Genomic DNA, 18817 nt, shown 5'->3' on the forward strand with positions numbered 1-18817 from the left:
TGTAAGATTGTGATTATCCCTGTTTTATGGGTTGCTTAAGCAACTTGTCTAAAATCAAACTCTTAGTAGGTGATGGAGTTGAAACTCCAAGCAACCTCATTCCTTCCCACTGTACTATATTGCCTCTGCTGACTCGTTTATACTTTCTCACTCAGTTATTTTTGAGACTAGAAGCATGTATTTTGGATAATTGGCTCGGATTCCAGGACAACGTCTTTGGACATGGAATAATAACAACACTGTTGGTCCATGAGAGATGAGAACCCATGACTTTATTAGGAGCATGCTCTAAGCAACTGGGCTGCTAGGTCAGCTTCCCTAGTATAACCAGTTTCCAAAATGATGCCCCGATTTGCCACCACCACTGAATGCCTGAATCCATTATGAAACAGGAAATTCTCTTCTGTTGCTACTGCAAGTAGTCCTTGACCTTGACTTCATCCTCAAAGGAGCCAGACACTCATTTTACTACTTATTAAACACATCTTGTCACCAAGTGCATCTCTTTTCTGATGTACTTTTAGTGCCTAACCCATTTCTCCAAGTCCCTTGGTCCACATGCATTTGCTGCCCCCGGAACTATTCCTTGTTACCAGGCCATAGGTGATTTGGGGTATACACTACAATTATATGAATTCCATCTATTTTATTACCTCTATAATCTTCTAGGGGAAAGGTAGGATATTGCCTTGAGTTAGTGCTTATTAGCAAAAGTCAACGTACAACAGCGATATAAGCAAGATGATTATGTACGGGCTTGTGACCTCTACGGGCTTAAAATAAAAATCTAATTTGTGCATTTTCATCTCAGTACAAATACAAAGTTGGTTACCGCAAGCAGCTTGGCCATCACGTTGGAGCCCGGGACGTGAAAGATGACCCGAAGATGATGTGGTCCATGCATGTGGCCAAGATCCAGAGTGACAGGGAGTACAAGAAGGACTTTGAGAAGTGGAAGACCAAGTTCAGCAGCCCAGTGGACATGCTGGGGATGGTGCAGGCCAAGAAGTGCCAGGCCTTGGTCAGTGACGCGGACTACAAGAACTACCTGCACCAGTGGACCTGCCTGCCTGACCAGACTGACGTCACCCATGCTCGACAAGCCTATGACCTCCAGAGTGATGTGAGTATAAGATTTTCCTTTGGCCAACAAAACACCATGTCTGATTTCCTAAGTATCCAAGTTCCCCCAAAATGAAGGGAGTTGAGTTTATACAACTGAGTTCTACCTCCCTGGACTAATGCCCACTCTCTATCCAGTCACACAGACATCTGAGAGCATCATTATTTCCATAAAGAAAGAACCAGCAAAGCACTGATTGCTTTGATGGAAACCTCTAGATTATTGATCTAGTAGAGTTGGGTCATTCTCTATGTTCTGTTTAAAATGTTTTTCAAAATAGGTTTCTAATCTGAATATTGGGTGGATTCACAAGATATAGCAAAATTTTTAAATTTCCCAAGAATCCAAGCATTGAAATATATAATATAATACAATGTATTATAATTCAAATTTTTATTTCTTTAAGGCATATCATTATGCTGATGTTTAGTGGTTTATCACTTACAATTTCAGAATTTGTACAAGGCCGACCTTCAGTGGCTCAAAGGCACTGGCTGGTTTCCTACTGGCTCTCTTGAGGATGAGAGGAACAAGAGAGCTACCCAGATTTTGAGTGACCACGTTTACCGCCAGCACCCAGATAAATTCACATTTTCCAGCCTTATGGATTCCATCCCAATGGTTTTGGCAAAAAACAACGCTATTACCATGAACCACGTAAGTCCTTTTTTTACTTGAGCGGGGTGTCAATTTTTGTATGTGTGTATGTAAACACTGAAATCTGTTTTGATAAAAGAAAAATAACATTCAATTATTTTGCTTGGTATTAAAGTGGTTTTTAAGTAAGTTTTGTGCTTCTTACTGACATGAGACACCTAGACGTAATGGTGTCACAAGTACTGACTCACAGAGTGGGCTCTCTTTACTCTCATTAAGAACCAGATTCATCACTGGCCTGTACTAGTCACATCCTTGTTTTGTTTCTTTCAGCATCTCTATACAGAAGCTTGGGATAAAGATAAAACCACTGTCCACATTATGCCAGACACCCCTGAAGTTTTACTTGCTAAACAAAACACAATAAATTACAGTGAGGTAAGCAATGTATTCATGGTGCATGATATATTTTTTCTTGCACTGCACTTTATATATCAAACTTACGATGATTTATGTCTATTTCAGAAACACTATAAACTTGGCCTAGAAGAAGCCAAGAAGAAAGGCTATGATATGCGGATAGATGCCATTCCCATCAGGATGGCCAAGGCCTCCAGAGACATTGCAAGTGAAGTAAGTGCACCTGTAGAGTCCTTTGCTCAGCTTTGGCTCAAAGATTTCTTTCTCTCTCAAAGATATGTAGTAGAGCAAGTAAGCTATGAAGTTAAGGTTCTAGCTAACAGTTTTTTGTAAGTAAATAGTTTAACGTAATGGTAATAAAACTCTCAACATAAAGGTTAACTTCTAGGTATGGCTGAGTCCACAGCAACATGCATTTCAAAATACTGTCTGTTCCCTGCTGAACAAAAGCACTGGCTACTTGACTGTAGCTCAGACAGCCTTTTGGCTTTTCCACATGATGTGTACTTATATACAATTGAGCTCATCATAGGATCCCCTCCAAACCCAGCCCATTCATTCCCTGTAAACCAATGAACCTGTAAGGGCTGAAGGAATGGGACACATTATTCTATTTAAAGTCTAACCATCCATGCGCACCATGTGTTTATCTCTGCATCCTGTGATTGGCTGCAGATATTTACTTATTTCAAAATATGGATTTGCTCACATTTCTAGAAATGTTTGTCCTTCTATTTCTTTTGTCTGTGAAGTCAAAAGCATATGTTCCCTTTATATCCAAAATATGGGAAGTAACTATCATACTTTAAAAATATTCAACGATCACAGAATGGTTAAAAGTATTAATATATACCAATATAATGGAATACCTGCTGTCATTAAAATTCATGTTTGTAGGGAATGTATAATGACACAGGAAAATGCTTATATAATAACAAACGAGCAGGCGCAAACCCGTATACACTATGATTACTAATTTTATTCTCTCTCTCTCTCTCTTTCTGACACACACACACACACACACACACACACACACACACACAAAGCCGTTTTCATCAGCGGTTATCACTGAATGGCAGAATAATGTCTTAGTTTTTATTTCCTTTTTTTTCTTTTTATTTATTTATTATTTTTTAACATCTTTATTGGAATTTAATTGCTTTACAGTGTTGTTTTACTTTCTGCTTTATAACAAAGTGAATCAGCTATACATATAAATATATCACCATATCTCGTCCCTCTTGCGTCTCCCTTCCACCCTACCTATCCCACCCCTCTAGGTGGTTACTAAGCACGGAGCTGATCTCCCTGTGCTATGCGGCTGCTTCCCACTAGCTATCTGTTTTACATTTGGTAGTGTAAATATGTCAGTGCTATTCTCTCACTTTGTCCCAGCTTACCCTTCCCCTCCCTGTGTCCTCAAGTCCGTTTTCTACATCAGCGTCTTTATTCCTGTCCTGCCCCTAGGTTCTTCATAACCAGTTTTTTTTTTTTTTTAGATTCCATATATATGTGTTAGCATATGGTATTTGTTTTTCTCTTTCTGACTCACTTCACTCTGTATGACATACTCTAGGTCCATCCACCTCACAACAAATAACTCAATTTCATTTCTTTTTATGGTTGAGTAATATTCCATTGTATATATGTGCCACATCTTCTTTATCCATTCATCTGTCGATGGACACTTAGGTTGCTTCCATGTCCTGGCTATTGTAAATGGAGCTGCAGTGAACATTGTGGTACATGCCTCTTTTTAAATTATGGTATTCTCAGGGTATATGCCCAGTAGTGGGATTGCTGGATCGTATGGTAGTTCTATTTTTAGTTTTTTAAGGAACCTCCATACTGTCCTCCATAGTGGCTGTATCAATTTACATTCCCACCAACAGTGCAAGAGGGTTCCCTTTTTTCCACAACCTCTCCAGCATTTATTGTTTCTAGATTTTTTTGATGATGGCCATTCTGACTGGTGTGAGGTGATACCTCATTGTAGTTTTGATTTGCATTTCTCTAATGATTAGTGATGTTGAGCATCCTTTCATGTGTCTGTTGGCAATCTGGATATCTTCTTTGGAGAAGTGTCTATTTAGGTCTTCTGCCCATTTTTGGATCGGGTTGTTTGTTTTTTTGATATTGCACTGCATGAGCTGCTTGTAAATTTTGGAGATGAATCCTTTGTCATTTGCGTCATTTGCAAATATTTTCTCCCATTCTGAGCATTGTCGTTTCATCTTGTTTATTGTTTTCCTTTGCTATGCCAAAGCTTTTACGTTTCATTAGGTCCCATTTGTTTATTTTTTTTTATTTCCATTTCTATAAGAGGTGGATTAAAAAGGATCTTGCTATGATTTATGTCATAGAGTGTTCTGCCTATATTTTCCTCTAAGAGTTTTATAGTGTTTGGCCTTACATGTAGATCATTAATCCATTTTGAATTTATTTTTGTGTATGGTGTTAGGGAGTGTTCTAATTTCATTCTTTTCCATGTAGCTGTCCAGTTTTCCCAGCACCACTTATTGAAGAGGCTGTCTTTTTTCTGCATTGTATATTCTTGCCTCCTTTATCAAAAATAAGGTGACCATATGAGCGAGGGTTTATCTCTGGGCTTTCTATCCTCTTACATTGATCTATATTTCTGTTTTTGTGCCAGTACCATACTGTCTTACTTACTGTAGCTTTGTAGTATACCCTGAAGTCCAGGAGCCTGATTCCTCCAGCACCGTTGTACTTTCTCAAGATTGCTTTGGCTATTCTAGGTCTTTTGTGTTTCCATAAAAATTGTGAAACGTTTTGTTCCAGTTCTGTGAAAAATGCCATTGGTAGTTTGATAGGGATTGCATTGAATCTGTAGATTGCTTTGGGTAGTATAATCATTTTCGTAATGTTGATTCTTCCAATCCAAGAACATGGTATATCTCTCCATTTGTTTGTATCATCTTTAATTTCTTTCATCAGTGTCTTATAGTTTTCTGCATACAGGTCTTTTGTTTCCTTAGGTAAGTTTATTCCTAGGTATTTTCTTCTTTTTGTTGCAGTGGTAAATGGGAGTTTTTCCTTAATTTCTCTTTCAGATTTTTCATCATTAGTGTATAGGAATGCAAGAGATTTCTGTGCGTTAATTTTGTATCCTGCTACTTTACCAAATTCATTGATTAGCTCTAGTAGTTTTCTGGTAGCGTCTTTAGGATTCTCTGTGTATAGTATCATGTCATCTGGAAACAGTGAAAGCTTTACTTCTTCTTTTCCGATATGCATTCTTTTTCTTCTCTAATTGCTATGGCTAAAACTTCCAAAACTATGTGGAATAATAGTGGTGAGAGTGAGCAACCTTGTCCTGTTCCTGATCTTAGTGGAAATGATTTCAGTTTTTCACCATTGAGAACGATTTTGGCAGGGGGTTTGTCATATATGCCCTTTATTATGTTGAGGTAAGTTCCCTGTTTGCCAACTTTCTGGAGGGTTTTTGTCATAAATTGGTGTTGAATTTTGTCGATAGCTTTTTCTGCATCTGTTTGAGACGATCATATGGTTTTTATCCTTCAGTTTGTTAATATGGTGTATCCCATTGATTTGCGTATATTGAAGAATCCTTGCATTCCTGGGATAAACCCCACTTGATTGTGGTGTATGAGACTTTTAATGTGCTGTTGGATTCTCTTTGCTAGTATATTGTTGAGGATTGCTGCATCTATGTTCATCAGTGATATTGGCCTCTAGTTTTCTTTTTTGTGACATCTTTTTCTGGTTTTGGTATCAGGGTGTTGGTGGCCTCGCACAATGAGTTTGGGAGTGTTCCTCCCTCTGCTATATTTTGGAAGAGTTTGAGAAAGATGGGTGTTAGCTCTTCTCTAAATGTTTGATAGAATTTGCCTGTGAAGCCATCTGGTCCTGGGCTTTTGTTTGTTGGAAGATTTTTAATCACAGTCTCAATTTCAGTGCTTGTGATTGGTCTGTTTATATTTTCTTTTTTTTTGCAGGTTCAGTCTCAGAAGTTTGTGCTTTTCTAAGAATTTGTCCATTTCTTCCAGGTTGTCCATTTTATTGGCATATAGTTGCTTGTAGTAGTCTCTCATGATCCTTGGCATTTCTGCAGTGTCAGTTGTTACTTCTCCTTTTTCATTTCTAATTCTCTTGATATGAGTCTTCTCCCTTTTCTTCTTGATGAGTCTGGCTAATGGTTTATCGATTTTGTTTATCGTCTGGAAGAACCAGCTTTTAGTTTTGTTGATCTTTGCTCATTTCCTTCATTTCTTTTTCCATTAATTGTGATCTGATTTTTATGATTTCTTTCCTTCTGCTAACTTTGGGGTTTTTTTTGTCCTTTCTCTAATTGCTTTAGGTGTAAGGTTAGGTTGTTTATTTGAGATGTTTCTTGTTTCTTGAGGTAGGATTGTATTGCTATAAACTTTCCTCTTAGAACTGCTTTTGCTGCATCCCATAGGTTTTGGATCATCTTATTTTCATTATCATTTATTTCTAGGTATTTTTTGATTTCCTCTTTGATTTCTTCAGTGATCTCTTAGTTAATAAGAACTGTATTGTTTAGCCTCCATGTGTTTGTATTTTTTACAGAATTTTTCTTGTAATTGATATCTAGTCTCATAGCGTTGTGGTTGGAAGAGATACTTGATATGATTTCAGTTTTCTTAAATTTACCATGGTTTGATTTCTGACCCAAGATATGATCTATCCTGGAGAATGTTCCATGAGCACTTGAGAAGAAAGTGTATTCTGTTGTTTTTGGATGGAATTTCCTATGAATATCAATTAAGTCCATCTTTTTTAATGTGTCATTTAAAGCTTGTGTTTCCTTATTTATTTTCATTTTGGATGATTTGTCCATTGATGAAAGTGGGGTGTTAAAGTCCCCTACTATGATTGTGTTACTGTCAATTTCCCCTTTAATGGCTGTTAGCATTTGCCTTATGTGTTGAGGTGCTCCTATGTTGGGTGCATAAATATTTACAATTGTTATATCTTCTTCTTGGATCGATCCCTTGATCATGATGTAGTGTCCTTATTTGTCTCTTGTAATAGTCTTTTTGTTAAAATCTATTTTGTCTGATATGAGAATTGCTACTCCCGCTTTCTTTAGATTTCCATTTGCATGGAATATCTTTTTCCATCCCCTCACTTTCACTCTGTATGTGTCCTTAGGTCTGAAGTGGGTCTCTTGTAGATAACATACATATGGGTCTTGTTTTTGTATCCATTCAACCAGTCTATGTCTTTTGGTTGGAGCATTTAATCCATTTACATCTAAGGTAATTATCGATATGTACGTTCCTATTACCATTTTCTTAGTTATTTTGGGTTTTCTATTGTAGGTCTTTTCTTTCTCTTGTGTTTCCTACCTAGAGAAGTTCCTTTAGCATTTGTTGTAAAGCTGGTATCCATTCAGCCAGTCTATGTCTTTTGGTTGGAGCATTTAATCCATTTACATCTAAGGTAATTATCTATACGTATGTTCCTATTACCATTTTCTTAGTTATTTTGGGTTTGTTTTTGTAGATCTTTTTCTTCTCTTGTGTTTCCTGCCTAGAGAAGTTCCTTTAGCATTTGTTGTAAAGCTGGTTTGGTGGTGCTGAATTCTCTTAGCTTTTGCTTGTCTGTAAAGGTTTTAATTTCTCTGTCAAATCTGAATGAAATCCTTGCTGGGTAGAGTAATCTTGGTTGTACTTTTTTCCCTTTCATCACTTTAAATATGTCCTGCCATTCCCTTCTGGCTTGCAGAGTTTCTGTGGAAAGATCAACTGTTAAGTTTATGGAGATTCCCTTGTATGTTATTTGTTGCTTTTCCATTGCTGCTTTTAATATTTTTTTCTTTGCATTTAATTTTTGACAATTTGATTAATATGTGTCTTGACATGTTTCTCCTTGGATTTATCCTGTATGGGACTCTCTGTGCTTCCTGGACTTGATTAACTATTTCCTTTCCCATATTAGGGAAGTTTTCAACTATAACCTCTTCAAATATTTTCTCAGTCTCTTTCTTCTGCAACCCTATAATTTGAATGTTGGTGCATTTAATGTTGTCCCAGAGGTCTCTGAGACTGTCCTCAATTCTTTTCATTCTTTTTTCTTTATTCTGCTCTGCAGTAACTATTTCCACTCTTTTATCTTCTGGGTCACTTATCCGTTCTCCTACCTCAGTTATTCTGCTTTGGATTCCTTCTAGAGAATTTTAACTTTCATTTATTGTGTTATTCATCATTGTTTGTTTGCCCCTTTGTTCTTCTAGGTCCTTGTTAAAAATTTCTTGTATTTTCTCCATTCTATTTCCAGGATTTTGGATCATCTTTCCTATCATTACTCTGCATTCCTTTTCAGGCAGACTGCCTATTTCCTCTTCATTTGTTTGGTCTGGTGGGTTTTTACCTTGCTCCTTCATCTGCTGTGTGTTTCTCTGTCTTCTCATTTTGCTTAACTTACTGTGTTTGGGGTCTCTTTTTCGCAGGCTGCAGGTTCGTAGTTCCTGTTGTTTTTGGTGTCTGTCCCCAGTGGCTAAGGTTGGTTCAGTGGGTTGTGTAGGCTTCCTGGTGGAGGGGACTAGTGCCTGTGTTCTGGTGGATGAGGCTGGATCTTGTCTTTCTGGTGGGCAGGGCTGTGTTTGGTGGTGTGTTTTGGGGTGTCTGTGACCTTATTATGATTTTAGGCAGCCTCTCTGCTAATGGGTGGGGTTGTGTTCCTGTCTTGCTAGTTGTTTGGCATAGGGTGTTCAGCATTGTAGCTTGCTGGTCGTTGTGTGGAGCTGGGTCTTAGCATTGACATGGAGATCTCTGGGAGAGCTTTTGCTACTTGATATTACGTGGAGTCGGGAGGTCTTTGGTGGATCAATGTCCTGAACTCACCTCTCCCACCTCAGAGGCACCGGCCTGACACCTGGCCAGAACACCAAGGCCCTGTCAGCCACACGGCTCAAAAGAAAAGGGACAAAAACAGAAAAGAGAAGGATGTTATTAAAATAAAAAATAATTATTAGAAATTTAAAAGTAATAAAAAAAGAAAGAAAAAAGAGAGCAACCAAACCAAAAAACAAATCCACCACTTATAACAAGCACTAAAACCAAGAAAAAACGGATAGACAGAATCCTAGGACAAATGGTAAAAACAACGCTCTATAGACAAAATCACACAAAGAAGTGTACACATACACACTTACAAAAAGAGAAAAAGGAAAAAAATATATATAATTGCTCCCAAAGTCCACCGCCTCAATTTTGGGGTGATTCTTTTTCTATTCAGGTATTCCACAGATGCAGGGTACATCAAGTTAATTGTGGAGATTTAATCTGCTGCTCCTGAGCCTGCTGGGAGAGATATCCCTTTTTCTTCTTCGTTAGCACAGCTCCTGGGGTTCAGCTTTGGATTTGGCCCCGCCTCTGTGTGTAGGTTGCCTGAGGGTGTCTGTTCTTTGCTCAGACAGGACGGGGTTAAAGTAGCAGCTGATCAGGGGCCTCTGGCTCACTCAGGCCAGGGGAGGGAGGGGTACGGATGTGGGGCGAGCCTGTAGCGGCAGAGGGCAGCGTAACGTGGCAACTGTCTGAGGCGAGCCATGTGTTCTCCCGGGGAAGTTGTCCCTGGATCACGGGACCCTGGCAGTGGTGGGCTGCACAGGCTCCCCGGAAGGGAGGTGTGGATAGTGACCTGTGCCCGCACACAGGCTTCTTGGTGGCTTCAGCAGCATCCTTAGCATTTCATGCCCATCTCTGGTGTCCACACTGATAGCCACGGCTCCTGCCTGTCTTTGGAGCTCATTTAGGCGGTGCTCTGAATTCCCTCACTTCGCGCACCAAAACAATGGTCTGTTGCCTCTTAGGCAGGTCCAGATTTTTTCCGGGACACCCTCCCAGCTAGCTGTAGTGCACTAGCCCCCTTCAGGCTCCGCTCACGCAGCCAACCCCAGTCCTCTCTCTGAGATCTGACTTCCAAAGCCCGAGCCTCAGCTCCCAGCCCCGACCCGTCCCAGCGGGTGAGAGACAAGCCTCTCAGGCTTGAGTGCTGGTCAGCACCGATCCTCTGTACGGGAATCTCTCCACTTTGCCCTCTGCACCCCTGTTGCCGTGCTCTCCTCTGTGGCTCCAGAGCTACCCCCCCCGCCACCCCCTGTCTCCACCAGTGAAGGGGCTTCCTGGTTTGTGGAAACTTTTCCTCCTTCACAGCTCCCTCCCAGACGTGCAGGTCCCGTCCCTATTCTTTTGTCTCTGTTTTTTCTTTTTTCTTTTGCCCTACCCAACTACGTGAGGAGTTTCTTACCTTTGGGGAAGTCTGAGGTCTTCTGCCAGTGTTCAGAAGGTGTTCTGTAGGAGTTGTTGCACATGTAGATACATTTCTGATGTATTTGTGGGGAGGAAGGTGATCTCCACGTCTTACTCCTCCGCCATCTTGAAGGTCTCCCCTCATTTATTTTTAAAATAAGTTTATTTACAATCTGGTGACAACAAAGCTTGTGTAATCTTCAAACAGAGAGCTTCTGAATATATGAGTTCACTTTTCCGGGTCTTAGTTCCTTCATCTTTAACCCGTGCTCCCCGGGGCCCGACGGTGCATGCACAAGGCCACCCAGTGGTGACATGCTGACTGCCACCCCCGTCTAGAGCAGCACCAAGGGCCCTGCGGAGGCCGAACACACGAGGGCGCACACTGGCTGAGCGCAGGACGACGCAGGGTCTGGCCAGGCACAGGGGCCTATTTTCTTTTTTGTATACATATGCAAGCTTTATTTTCTAAATGGTTTACAAGATGCAGACACACATTATTTGTATATTCGGGGGGAAACATGTTTTTAATGAATAGGAAAATCTGAGCCTACTAATCATTTTATACTAAAAGTTATACTAGGTGACTATCAGTATTTTTCTTCTTCAAGTTCAAATACAAAGAAGATTATCGTAAGCAGCTTGGCCATCACATTGGTGCCCGAGCGATACATGACGACCCAAAGATGATGTGGTCCATGCATGTGGCCAAGATCCAGAGTGACCGGGAGTACAAGAAGGACTTTGAGAAGTGGAAGACCAAGTTCAGCAGCCCAGTGGACATGCTGGGGGTGGTGCTGGCCAAGAAGTGCCAGACCTTGGTCAGTGACATAGACTACAAGAACTACCTGCACCAGTGGACCTGCCTGCCCGACCAGAACGACGTCATGCACGCTCGGCATGCCTATGACCTCCAGAGCGACGTGAGTACTGAGGATCATAATGCCGTGCAAAGGTGGGAAATCAGTGAATTAACACCCCTTGGATAAGTGGCACCAAACTCACCAGCCCCTGCAAGTGGGGCATAACATTTCTTCTTTTCCTGTGAGTGTTAAATGTCAAACCCTCCAGACCGAAAAGGAATATTGTCTGATACCCTGCCTGTCCACCAAACTACGTTTTCAAGAGTGTTCTTACTTTATTTCAGATCCTTCTGATGAAAATGCTTTCCCAAACCAGAGATAAATATTTATTGGCTATTTGTATCAACAGAATATGTACAAGGCAGATCTCCAATGGCTGAGAGGCATCGGCTGGGTTCCCATTGGCTCTTTGGATGTGGAACAATGCAAAAGGGCAACTGAAATTTTGAGTGATAAAATCTATCGCCAGCCTCCAGACAAATTCAGGTTTACCAGCGTGACTGATTCTCTGGAACAAGTGTTGGCCAAGAACAACGCCATCACTATGAACAAGGTGAGACTTCAGAGTTCAGAGAACCAAGGTAGGACTCCTAAAGCTAAACCAAAGGAAAAGAAGCATGATCAGGAGAAGAAAGAAATAGAGCAGTGAGCAACAAAAGATACCTGTCTGTTATCTATCTATATCTATCCATATCTGTCTACCTAACGTCTATGTCATTTATATTTTAACATTTACTTCAGTAGTTATTTCGTAGTTCTGATAAAATGGTACATTTTTATGGAAAATCATCTCTGCATAAAAGATATTCTGAATTTCCTTTTGTTAACATACAACTCAGAGTATAAGAAGGCACTCATACATATATGTTCTACTGTGAACTGGTTACTTTACTTGAAGATATGTGTAAAATACATAATGTGTATAAAATATGTAACCTTTTGTTATTTCTCTTTATAAAGTTCTTATGGCCTTGAAGTTCCGATTAACAATACACTGAAGTTTTTTCCTGATGACATTTTATATTTTCCTTGCTAGCGTTTATACACGGAAGCCTGGGACAAAGACAAGACCCAGATCCACATCGCACCAGATACACCAGAAATTACGCAGGCAAGAGTGAACAAAATCAACTACAGTCAGGTGGGAGCAGATGCTAATTCTATGACATTTGCATGGTGTTTCATATTTCAGTTAATCCATTCCATGGTGATGTAATACTAAATGACAACTTTGTAAAGAATGTCTTTTCTTGCTCCGTGTGAATACCAACTCTTTCATTTCTCACTTACCTACACATCAGTCTTCAAGTAACACATATTATCATTTCGGAAGTGCAAGTTATAAGAATGAATGATTTAAGCAGTAACCAGAAGATTAATTAGACCTTCCTCTTTTATTAATTTAAGAAATTAGCAATAGACCAAAATACATTTATCTTCTCCTTATGCTACATAGCTGTGCTAAATGTATTTGCCACATATGACTGATTTTTCCTAAATTGTACTTTAGGGTCAAAATTTAAGATTTTTAATGTAAAGGATTTAAGACAAGGATTAAAATCAAAGTACAGGGCTTCCCTGGTGGCGCAGTGGTTGAGAGTCCGCCTGCCGATGCAGGGGACACGGGTTTGTGCCCCGGTCCGGGAAGATCCCACATGCCGCGGAGCGGCTGGGCCCGTGAGCCATTGCCGCTGAGCCTGCGCATCCAGAGCCTGTGCTCCGCAACGGGAGAGGCCACAACAGTGAGACCCGCGTACCGCAAAAAAAAAAAAAAAAAAAAAACCCCACAGGACTATCAAATAACACTGAGAGACAGAGACAGAGAGGATCTGTCAATATATAAATATATTAGCAAGCCCATTTTCTGTTCACTTTCTGTGAGCATAGAGCCGTGTGCCCCCATATCCGAATCACAGATGTTTAGGCTGAGAGGTCAGTCTCCTCTAGTGCAGGAGTCCCCGCCCAATAGGTCGTCATCCTGCCTTCGCTTAAGTGTTCTCAGTGACGAGGTGCTTATAAATCTCATAAATCAACCTATTTGTTCTGGAAAGTTCCTTTAGAAGATGCTTTTCATGTATTGGGTCAATGGTTTCTCTCTGTAGACCCACATAATCCTCTAAGACCATGCAGAACCAAACTGTGCCAACTCCATAGGCACTGTGTGCCTGCGCTGCCACTTCACCCCAGGTTCTCTTTATAATCCAAGCATCCCAAGCTCCTGGGCATTCCTCACATGACTTCCCTGCTGGAATGTGACTCTCAGAACCAAACAAAATCCTGCGAGTGAGGAATGACTAGTGTAGGGTACAGCCGACATTGCATTTCCTCTTCTGGACATTTATCCTCCATTTCTGCACTCTGTGCCTTGGGGCTCCTTGGGGCTATGTCAGTGCTGGTGTGCGTGGGACTTGGGCTCAACCAAAACCCTAAGACAACTTACATGGGCTTAAACTAGGTTTCCTCTATCTTGTATTTATACATTTGGCAACTTAAATCTCAGTTCAAATATTGACATTTATCTCTCTGCATGTTTTTCTTAGAATGAGCCTATTGGTTTAAGCCTGTGGAGATTTTTGTGACTCTAAGATTCTGTCAGATGATGTATTAGTTATTTCTTCCAGCTTTGTGCTACCAGCGAGGAAAATATTGTTTCTTTGACAGCATAAATCAACAGCGTGTTACTCTTCTGCAGAATATAACTGAGAGAATTTAGATTGACTAGCCACCACCTTAAGTCATTTTATTTTTCAGGGGTGCAAACTATAATTTTAATGCTTATATAACTAGCTCTTAATTGTCACCCCAAACTAAAATTGTCAAGTCCCACTCTGAAATCAAAATTAAGTGAATTTTCAGCTAAACCTGCACTATAGGTCCCATAGTGTTACAGGAAAGCGTGTGCTATATGAGCAGATATTTTGAGAGACAAAGGGTCCCTGTAACTAGCCACTCAGCATTTCTGGAAGTGTCAACTCTGTCTTTGCTGCAAAAGCTCAGAGATGTTGTATGTTGCCCCTGGTTTGAAGAGGCCCAGGAAGAATGCCTGAACCGATTGCCTAACCCGCCTGGTCTGCTTTCTCTGACTATTCTCTGTCAGTTTAGTTCATTTCTATTGTGTTTCTTTCTCATTTAGGATAGGAAGATACAATGCAAATTTGATGATGTCACTCTTCCTCAAAGATTGTTGTTGGTTTCCCTTTTCCTATAGAATTAAGGATAAAGTTATCTTAGCACCAGGCCTTCATAGCCCGACTCCCGATTCTTTTCAGTTCTGTCCTGCCACTTCCTCTGGCACTGCCCGCCCCTGCCCCCCGCCACCGCCGCTTGACGCTCCTGCACTTTCACTGCCCCGTACTTTGATTCATGGAAGTTCCTCTGCCCTTGACCACCATCTCAGTCTATTGAAACCATATTTATCACTCAGGGTCCAATGCCAAGGTCATGCCCTCTGAGGAAACTTCCTGATTTTCAATTCAGAATAAATTGCTCCTTCCTAGAGCTCGTTCTTTTTTTTTTTTTTTTAAACATTCAGTCTTTTTTTAAAAAATATTTACTTATTTATGTATCTATTTGGTTGCGTGGGGTCTTAGTTGTGACAGGTGGGCTCTCCAGCCGTGGCCCGTGGGCTCCTTAGTTGCGGCAGCCAGGCTCCCCAGCTGCGGCCCCAGGGCTCCTTAGTTGCAGCTTTCTGGCTTCTTAGTAACAGCATGCAGGCTCCCCAGCTGTGGCATGCAAACTCTTAGTTGCGCCATGCATGTGGGATCTAGTTCCCTGACCAGGGATCAAACCCAGGCCCCCTGCATTGGGACCGCAGAGTCTTGTCCACTGCGTCACCAGGGAAGTCCCGTGGAGCTCATTCTTAATAATATGGTTAAAGCACCTTTCGTGGTCTGACTTTTTGGCAGCTTGTTCCGCAGGTTATCAGTCTTTCCGTCAGTTCTCCCAGAAACCCTGAAGATGGGAGAGGCCTCATATTCATCTTTGTTTCCCAAGTACCAAGCACAGTCATGGCACAGAGTCAGTGCAGAATAAATGTGGATCAAATGAGTGTCCCTTCTGTCCACATTTTGCCACCTTAGGCCCATGAGTTTCAGCTTAATTTTTCCAGTTCTTTCCAAAACTGATTCATTGTTATAACTAAAAGTTTTAAAACCATGAATAATATCTGTATATGGTTAATGTAACATAAGTTTTAAAATAAAAAAAACAAAGGTGCCATATTCCATATAGGTATCATGTTTAAGTCTCAACTTCAGCCAAAACTGCAGAAAGCTTAGAACTCTCAAAAGTGACATTATTACAGGCACCTACCCGTGTAGAACTTGGTGAATTATTTTAGTCGTCTGTCATTTTTGGATATGAATGTCAACCTGTAACTGATTTTGTTTTTTGCCCAAATTTAGAGTCTGTATAAACTCGCCAACGAAGAAGCAAAGAAGAAAGGCTACGACTTGCGAAGTGATGCCATACCGATTGTGGCAGCCAAGGCCTCCAGGGACATCATCAGTGATGTGAGTTGTCAGTTTTACTTCTAGTATGTGGTCAGTCTGAAGTGACATTTTCACTGAATTAAATCTTCTAAAAGAACTTTCCTGGCCCTTTGGAAGTATATCCTGATGTATTTGTGTAGGGTTTTTCAAAAACCTAGTTTTGAGGGAAATGAAAAATTTGATGTTTACAGAAAAGTTTTATAGCCACTAAGTCACAGTATCTTCAGTGAAAGCGGATCCACCAAGAACAGAGAAAGATCCATTCATGTGGAATTTGTTAGAGTGTAGCTGCAGGCTTGGAGATGCTTATATAAAAATTGTCACAGTGCTTATAGAAAGTGTGACTCATAAACTTAAGTTCTCCCAGTGAGAATCAGGGCCTAGCTTTATATAGCATTTTAATATACAATATTCAAAAAATGCATATGACACTTGCCATTACAATTCACCCTTGTAAAATCATGAAAAGAAGGCAGTTGATCAGTGCCAAACTAGCCCAAACTTGCACCCTTAACACTAGCTCCTGGCTTGTGGCTTGTGACTCCCAGAATAAAACCATCATCCTTCCTGGTACCTCAGGGAATTCTTGAGGAACAGACCACTGCTCTAAAAATGAAGACCCACTATTTGGTAATATGGTAATATGCTGCCCTTTATTTTGGAAGATCATATTAGTGACTCACTTTAGTTTACGTATGTTGTACCTTTTCTACAAATGGATATATGCCAATAATAATATATAACAAAATAATAATAACCAAGAAGTGTTGAGAAATCTGTGCTAAGAATGTTATATGCATTATGTCACTTATTTTTCATAATTACCCTAGGATGTAAGATTGTGATTATCCCTGTTTTATGGGTTGCTTAAGCAACTTGTCTAAAATCAAACTCTTAGTAGGTGATGGAGTTGAAACTCCAAGCAACCTCATTCCTTCCCACTGTACTATATTGCCTCTGCTGACTCGTTTATACTTTCTCACTCAGTTATTTTTGAGACTAGAAGCATGTATTTTGGATAATTGGCTCGGATTCCAGGACAACGTCTTTGGACATGGAATAATAACAACACTGTTGGTCCATGAGAGATGAGAACCCATGACTTTATTAGGAGCATGCTCTAAGCAACTGGGCTGCTAGGTCAGCTTCCCTAGTATAACCAGTTTCCAAAATGATGCCCCGATTTGCCACCACCACTGAATGCCTGAATCCATTATGAAACAGGAAATTCTCTTCTGTTGCTACTGCAAGTAGTCCTTGACCTTGACTTCATCCTCAAAGGAGCCAGACACTCATTTTACTACTTATTAAACACATCTTGTCACCAAGTGCATCTCTTTTCTGATGTACTTTTAGTGCCTAACCCATTTCTCCAAGTCCCTTGGTCCACATGGCCTCTCCACTGTGTGCATTTGCTGCCCCTGGAACTATTCCTTGTTACCAGGCCATAGGTGATTTGGGGTATACACTACAATTATATGAATTCCATCTATTTTATTACCTCTATAATCTTCTAGGGGAAAGGTAGGATATTGCCTTGAGTTAGTGCTTATTAGCAAAAGTCAACGTACAACAGCGATATAAGCAAGATGATTTTGTACAGGCTTGTGACCTCTACGAGCTTAAAATAAAAATCTAATTTGTGCATTTTCATCTCAGTACAAATACAAAGATGGTTACCGCAAGCAGCTTGGCCATCACATTGGAGCCCGAGACATCAAAGATGACCCGAAGATGATGTGGTCCATGCATGTGGCCAAGATCCAGAGTGACAGGGAGTACAAGAAGGACTTTGAGAAGTGGAAGACCAAGTTCAGCAGCCCAGTGGACATGCTGGGGGTGGTGCAGGCCAAGAAGTGCCAGACCTTGGTCAGTGACGCGGACTACAAGAACTACCTGCACCAGTGGACCTGCCTGCCCGACCAGAACGACGTCATGCACGCTCGGCAGGCCTATGACCTCCAGAGCGACGTGAGTACCACGTCCGTAACAGGGCTGTGTGCGGAAATAACTTGAAGCATATGAACGTTATCCTTTGTAAACCACTGGCCTACTCAAGCTAGGATTTCTTGGTCATTGAATGAGATTTGAATCAGAGTATAGTTTTATTGCTTTACTGTGGATACATTACTAGGCTTTATAAGGAAGTGAAGTTTACCAACTGGACCTGGCCTTATAAAAATAAGACTGGAATTAAGCAGTGTTAGAGTTCAGGGTCCAACACAGGAAGACGTTTTATTTTATTCTTTTAAGGGGGAAAGAAAGAACACATTTTTATTTTTAAAAATTACTCAGAAATTTATTTTTAGCTTCCTTGCAAAACAAATGAGGTTATCATTAGCAGAATACTGCTACAACACTAATCGTTACTCTTACGAAATAAAAGAAGTCACTGTGTCTGGAAGCTGTTGGGTCATTCCATTGACACTTTGGCCTCTCAGCACAGCTCTCTTTGTGGAGAGGTCATGTGGTAATGACAGAACCGGTACCTATTAGAAACAGAGGCAGCATCTCAAATCTGGGTGTGACAAGCACATTTCCTGCAGCATATATTTTATAGACATTTAAAGGAATTATTAAGCATTAGAGGACTTTGGAGAATAACATGAATTAACCATAATTATACATGAAATGGCTGTTCCTAGAAATTGTACAGCCTACCTGTGGAAACTCCCACATTTGTTCTGTAGCTTTCCACAACATGCAGAACCCTGTGTTTTGCAAAGAAAGGCTTTGCCTGCATCTGAAAGGTAGTTAAAAACGGTTAATGTCACCCGTAGAATGACAGCATTGACAGACTGCTTGCCTCTGTCTATTTGTCAAGTGCCTTTTTGAGATCACCTCCTTCTCACGGTGACACGGTCTTAATAATGTGGGAAGCATTCGAAAGTTAAGAAGCACTCCAGAGGTGTTAAATGTTATTGTTTTCATTCTTGCTGTTGTTATTTAAGGGGCAATAACTAGTCAGCATAAGGCGGTTCCAATAGGCTTTTAGTCTAGACAGTAAAATAGCTGTCTGTATGCTGTACTTAACTGCCGTTACAGGTAAAATCCTTCAAATGA

The 18817-nt window shown here is 40.6% G+C and overlaps 1 protein-coding gene across 15 annotated transcripts in view; it reads left to right on the forward strand.

Moving 5' to 3' along the window:
- The window catches only part of NEB (nebulin), a 226501-nt gene that overhangs the window by 93950 nt on the left and 113734 nt on the right, over positions 1-18817 (forward strand). For 14 of the 15 annotated variants that reach the window (XM_082658063.1, XM_082658062.1, XM_082658065.1 and 11 more), the window contains exons 58-66: positions 812-1123; positions 1577-1780; positions 2054-2158; positions 2246-2353; positions 11013-11324; positions 11614-11817; positions 12301-12405; positions 15668-15775; positions 17414-17725. The exons of the other annotated variant lie outside the window; for it this stretch is intronic. In XM_082658063.1, the coding sequence (XP_082514189.1) occupies positions 812-1123; positions 1577-1780; positions 2054-2158; positions 2246-2353; positions 11013-11324; positions 11614-11817; positions 12301-12405; positions 15668-15775; positions 17414-17725 (1770 nt within the window). The remainder of the gene's footprint in view (positions 1-811; positions 1124-1576; positions 1781-2053; positions 2159-2245; positions 2354-11012; positions 11325-11613; positions 11818-12300; positions 12406-15667; positions 15776-17413; positions 17726-18817) is intronic. 15 annotated transcript variants of the gene reach the window in all.

Source organism: Grampus griseus (genome assembly GCF_964374135.1).
Source record: "Grampus griseus genome assembly, chromosome: 7".
Lineage (NCBI taxonomy): Eukaryota > Metazoa > Chordata > Mammalia > Artiodactyla > Delphinidae > Grampus > Grampus griseus.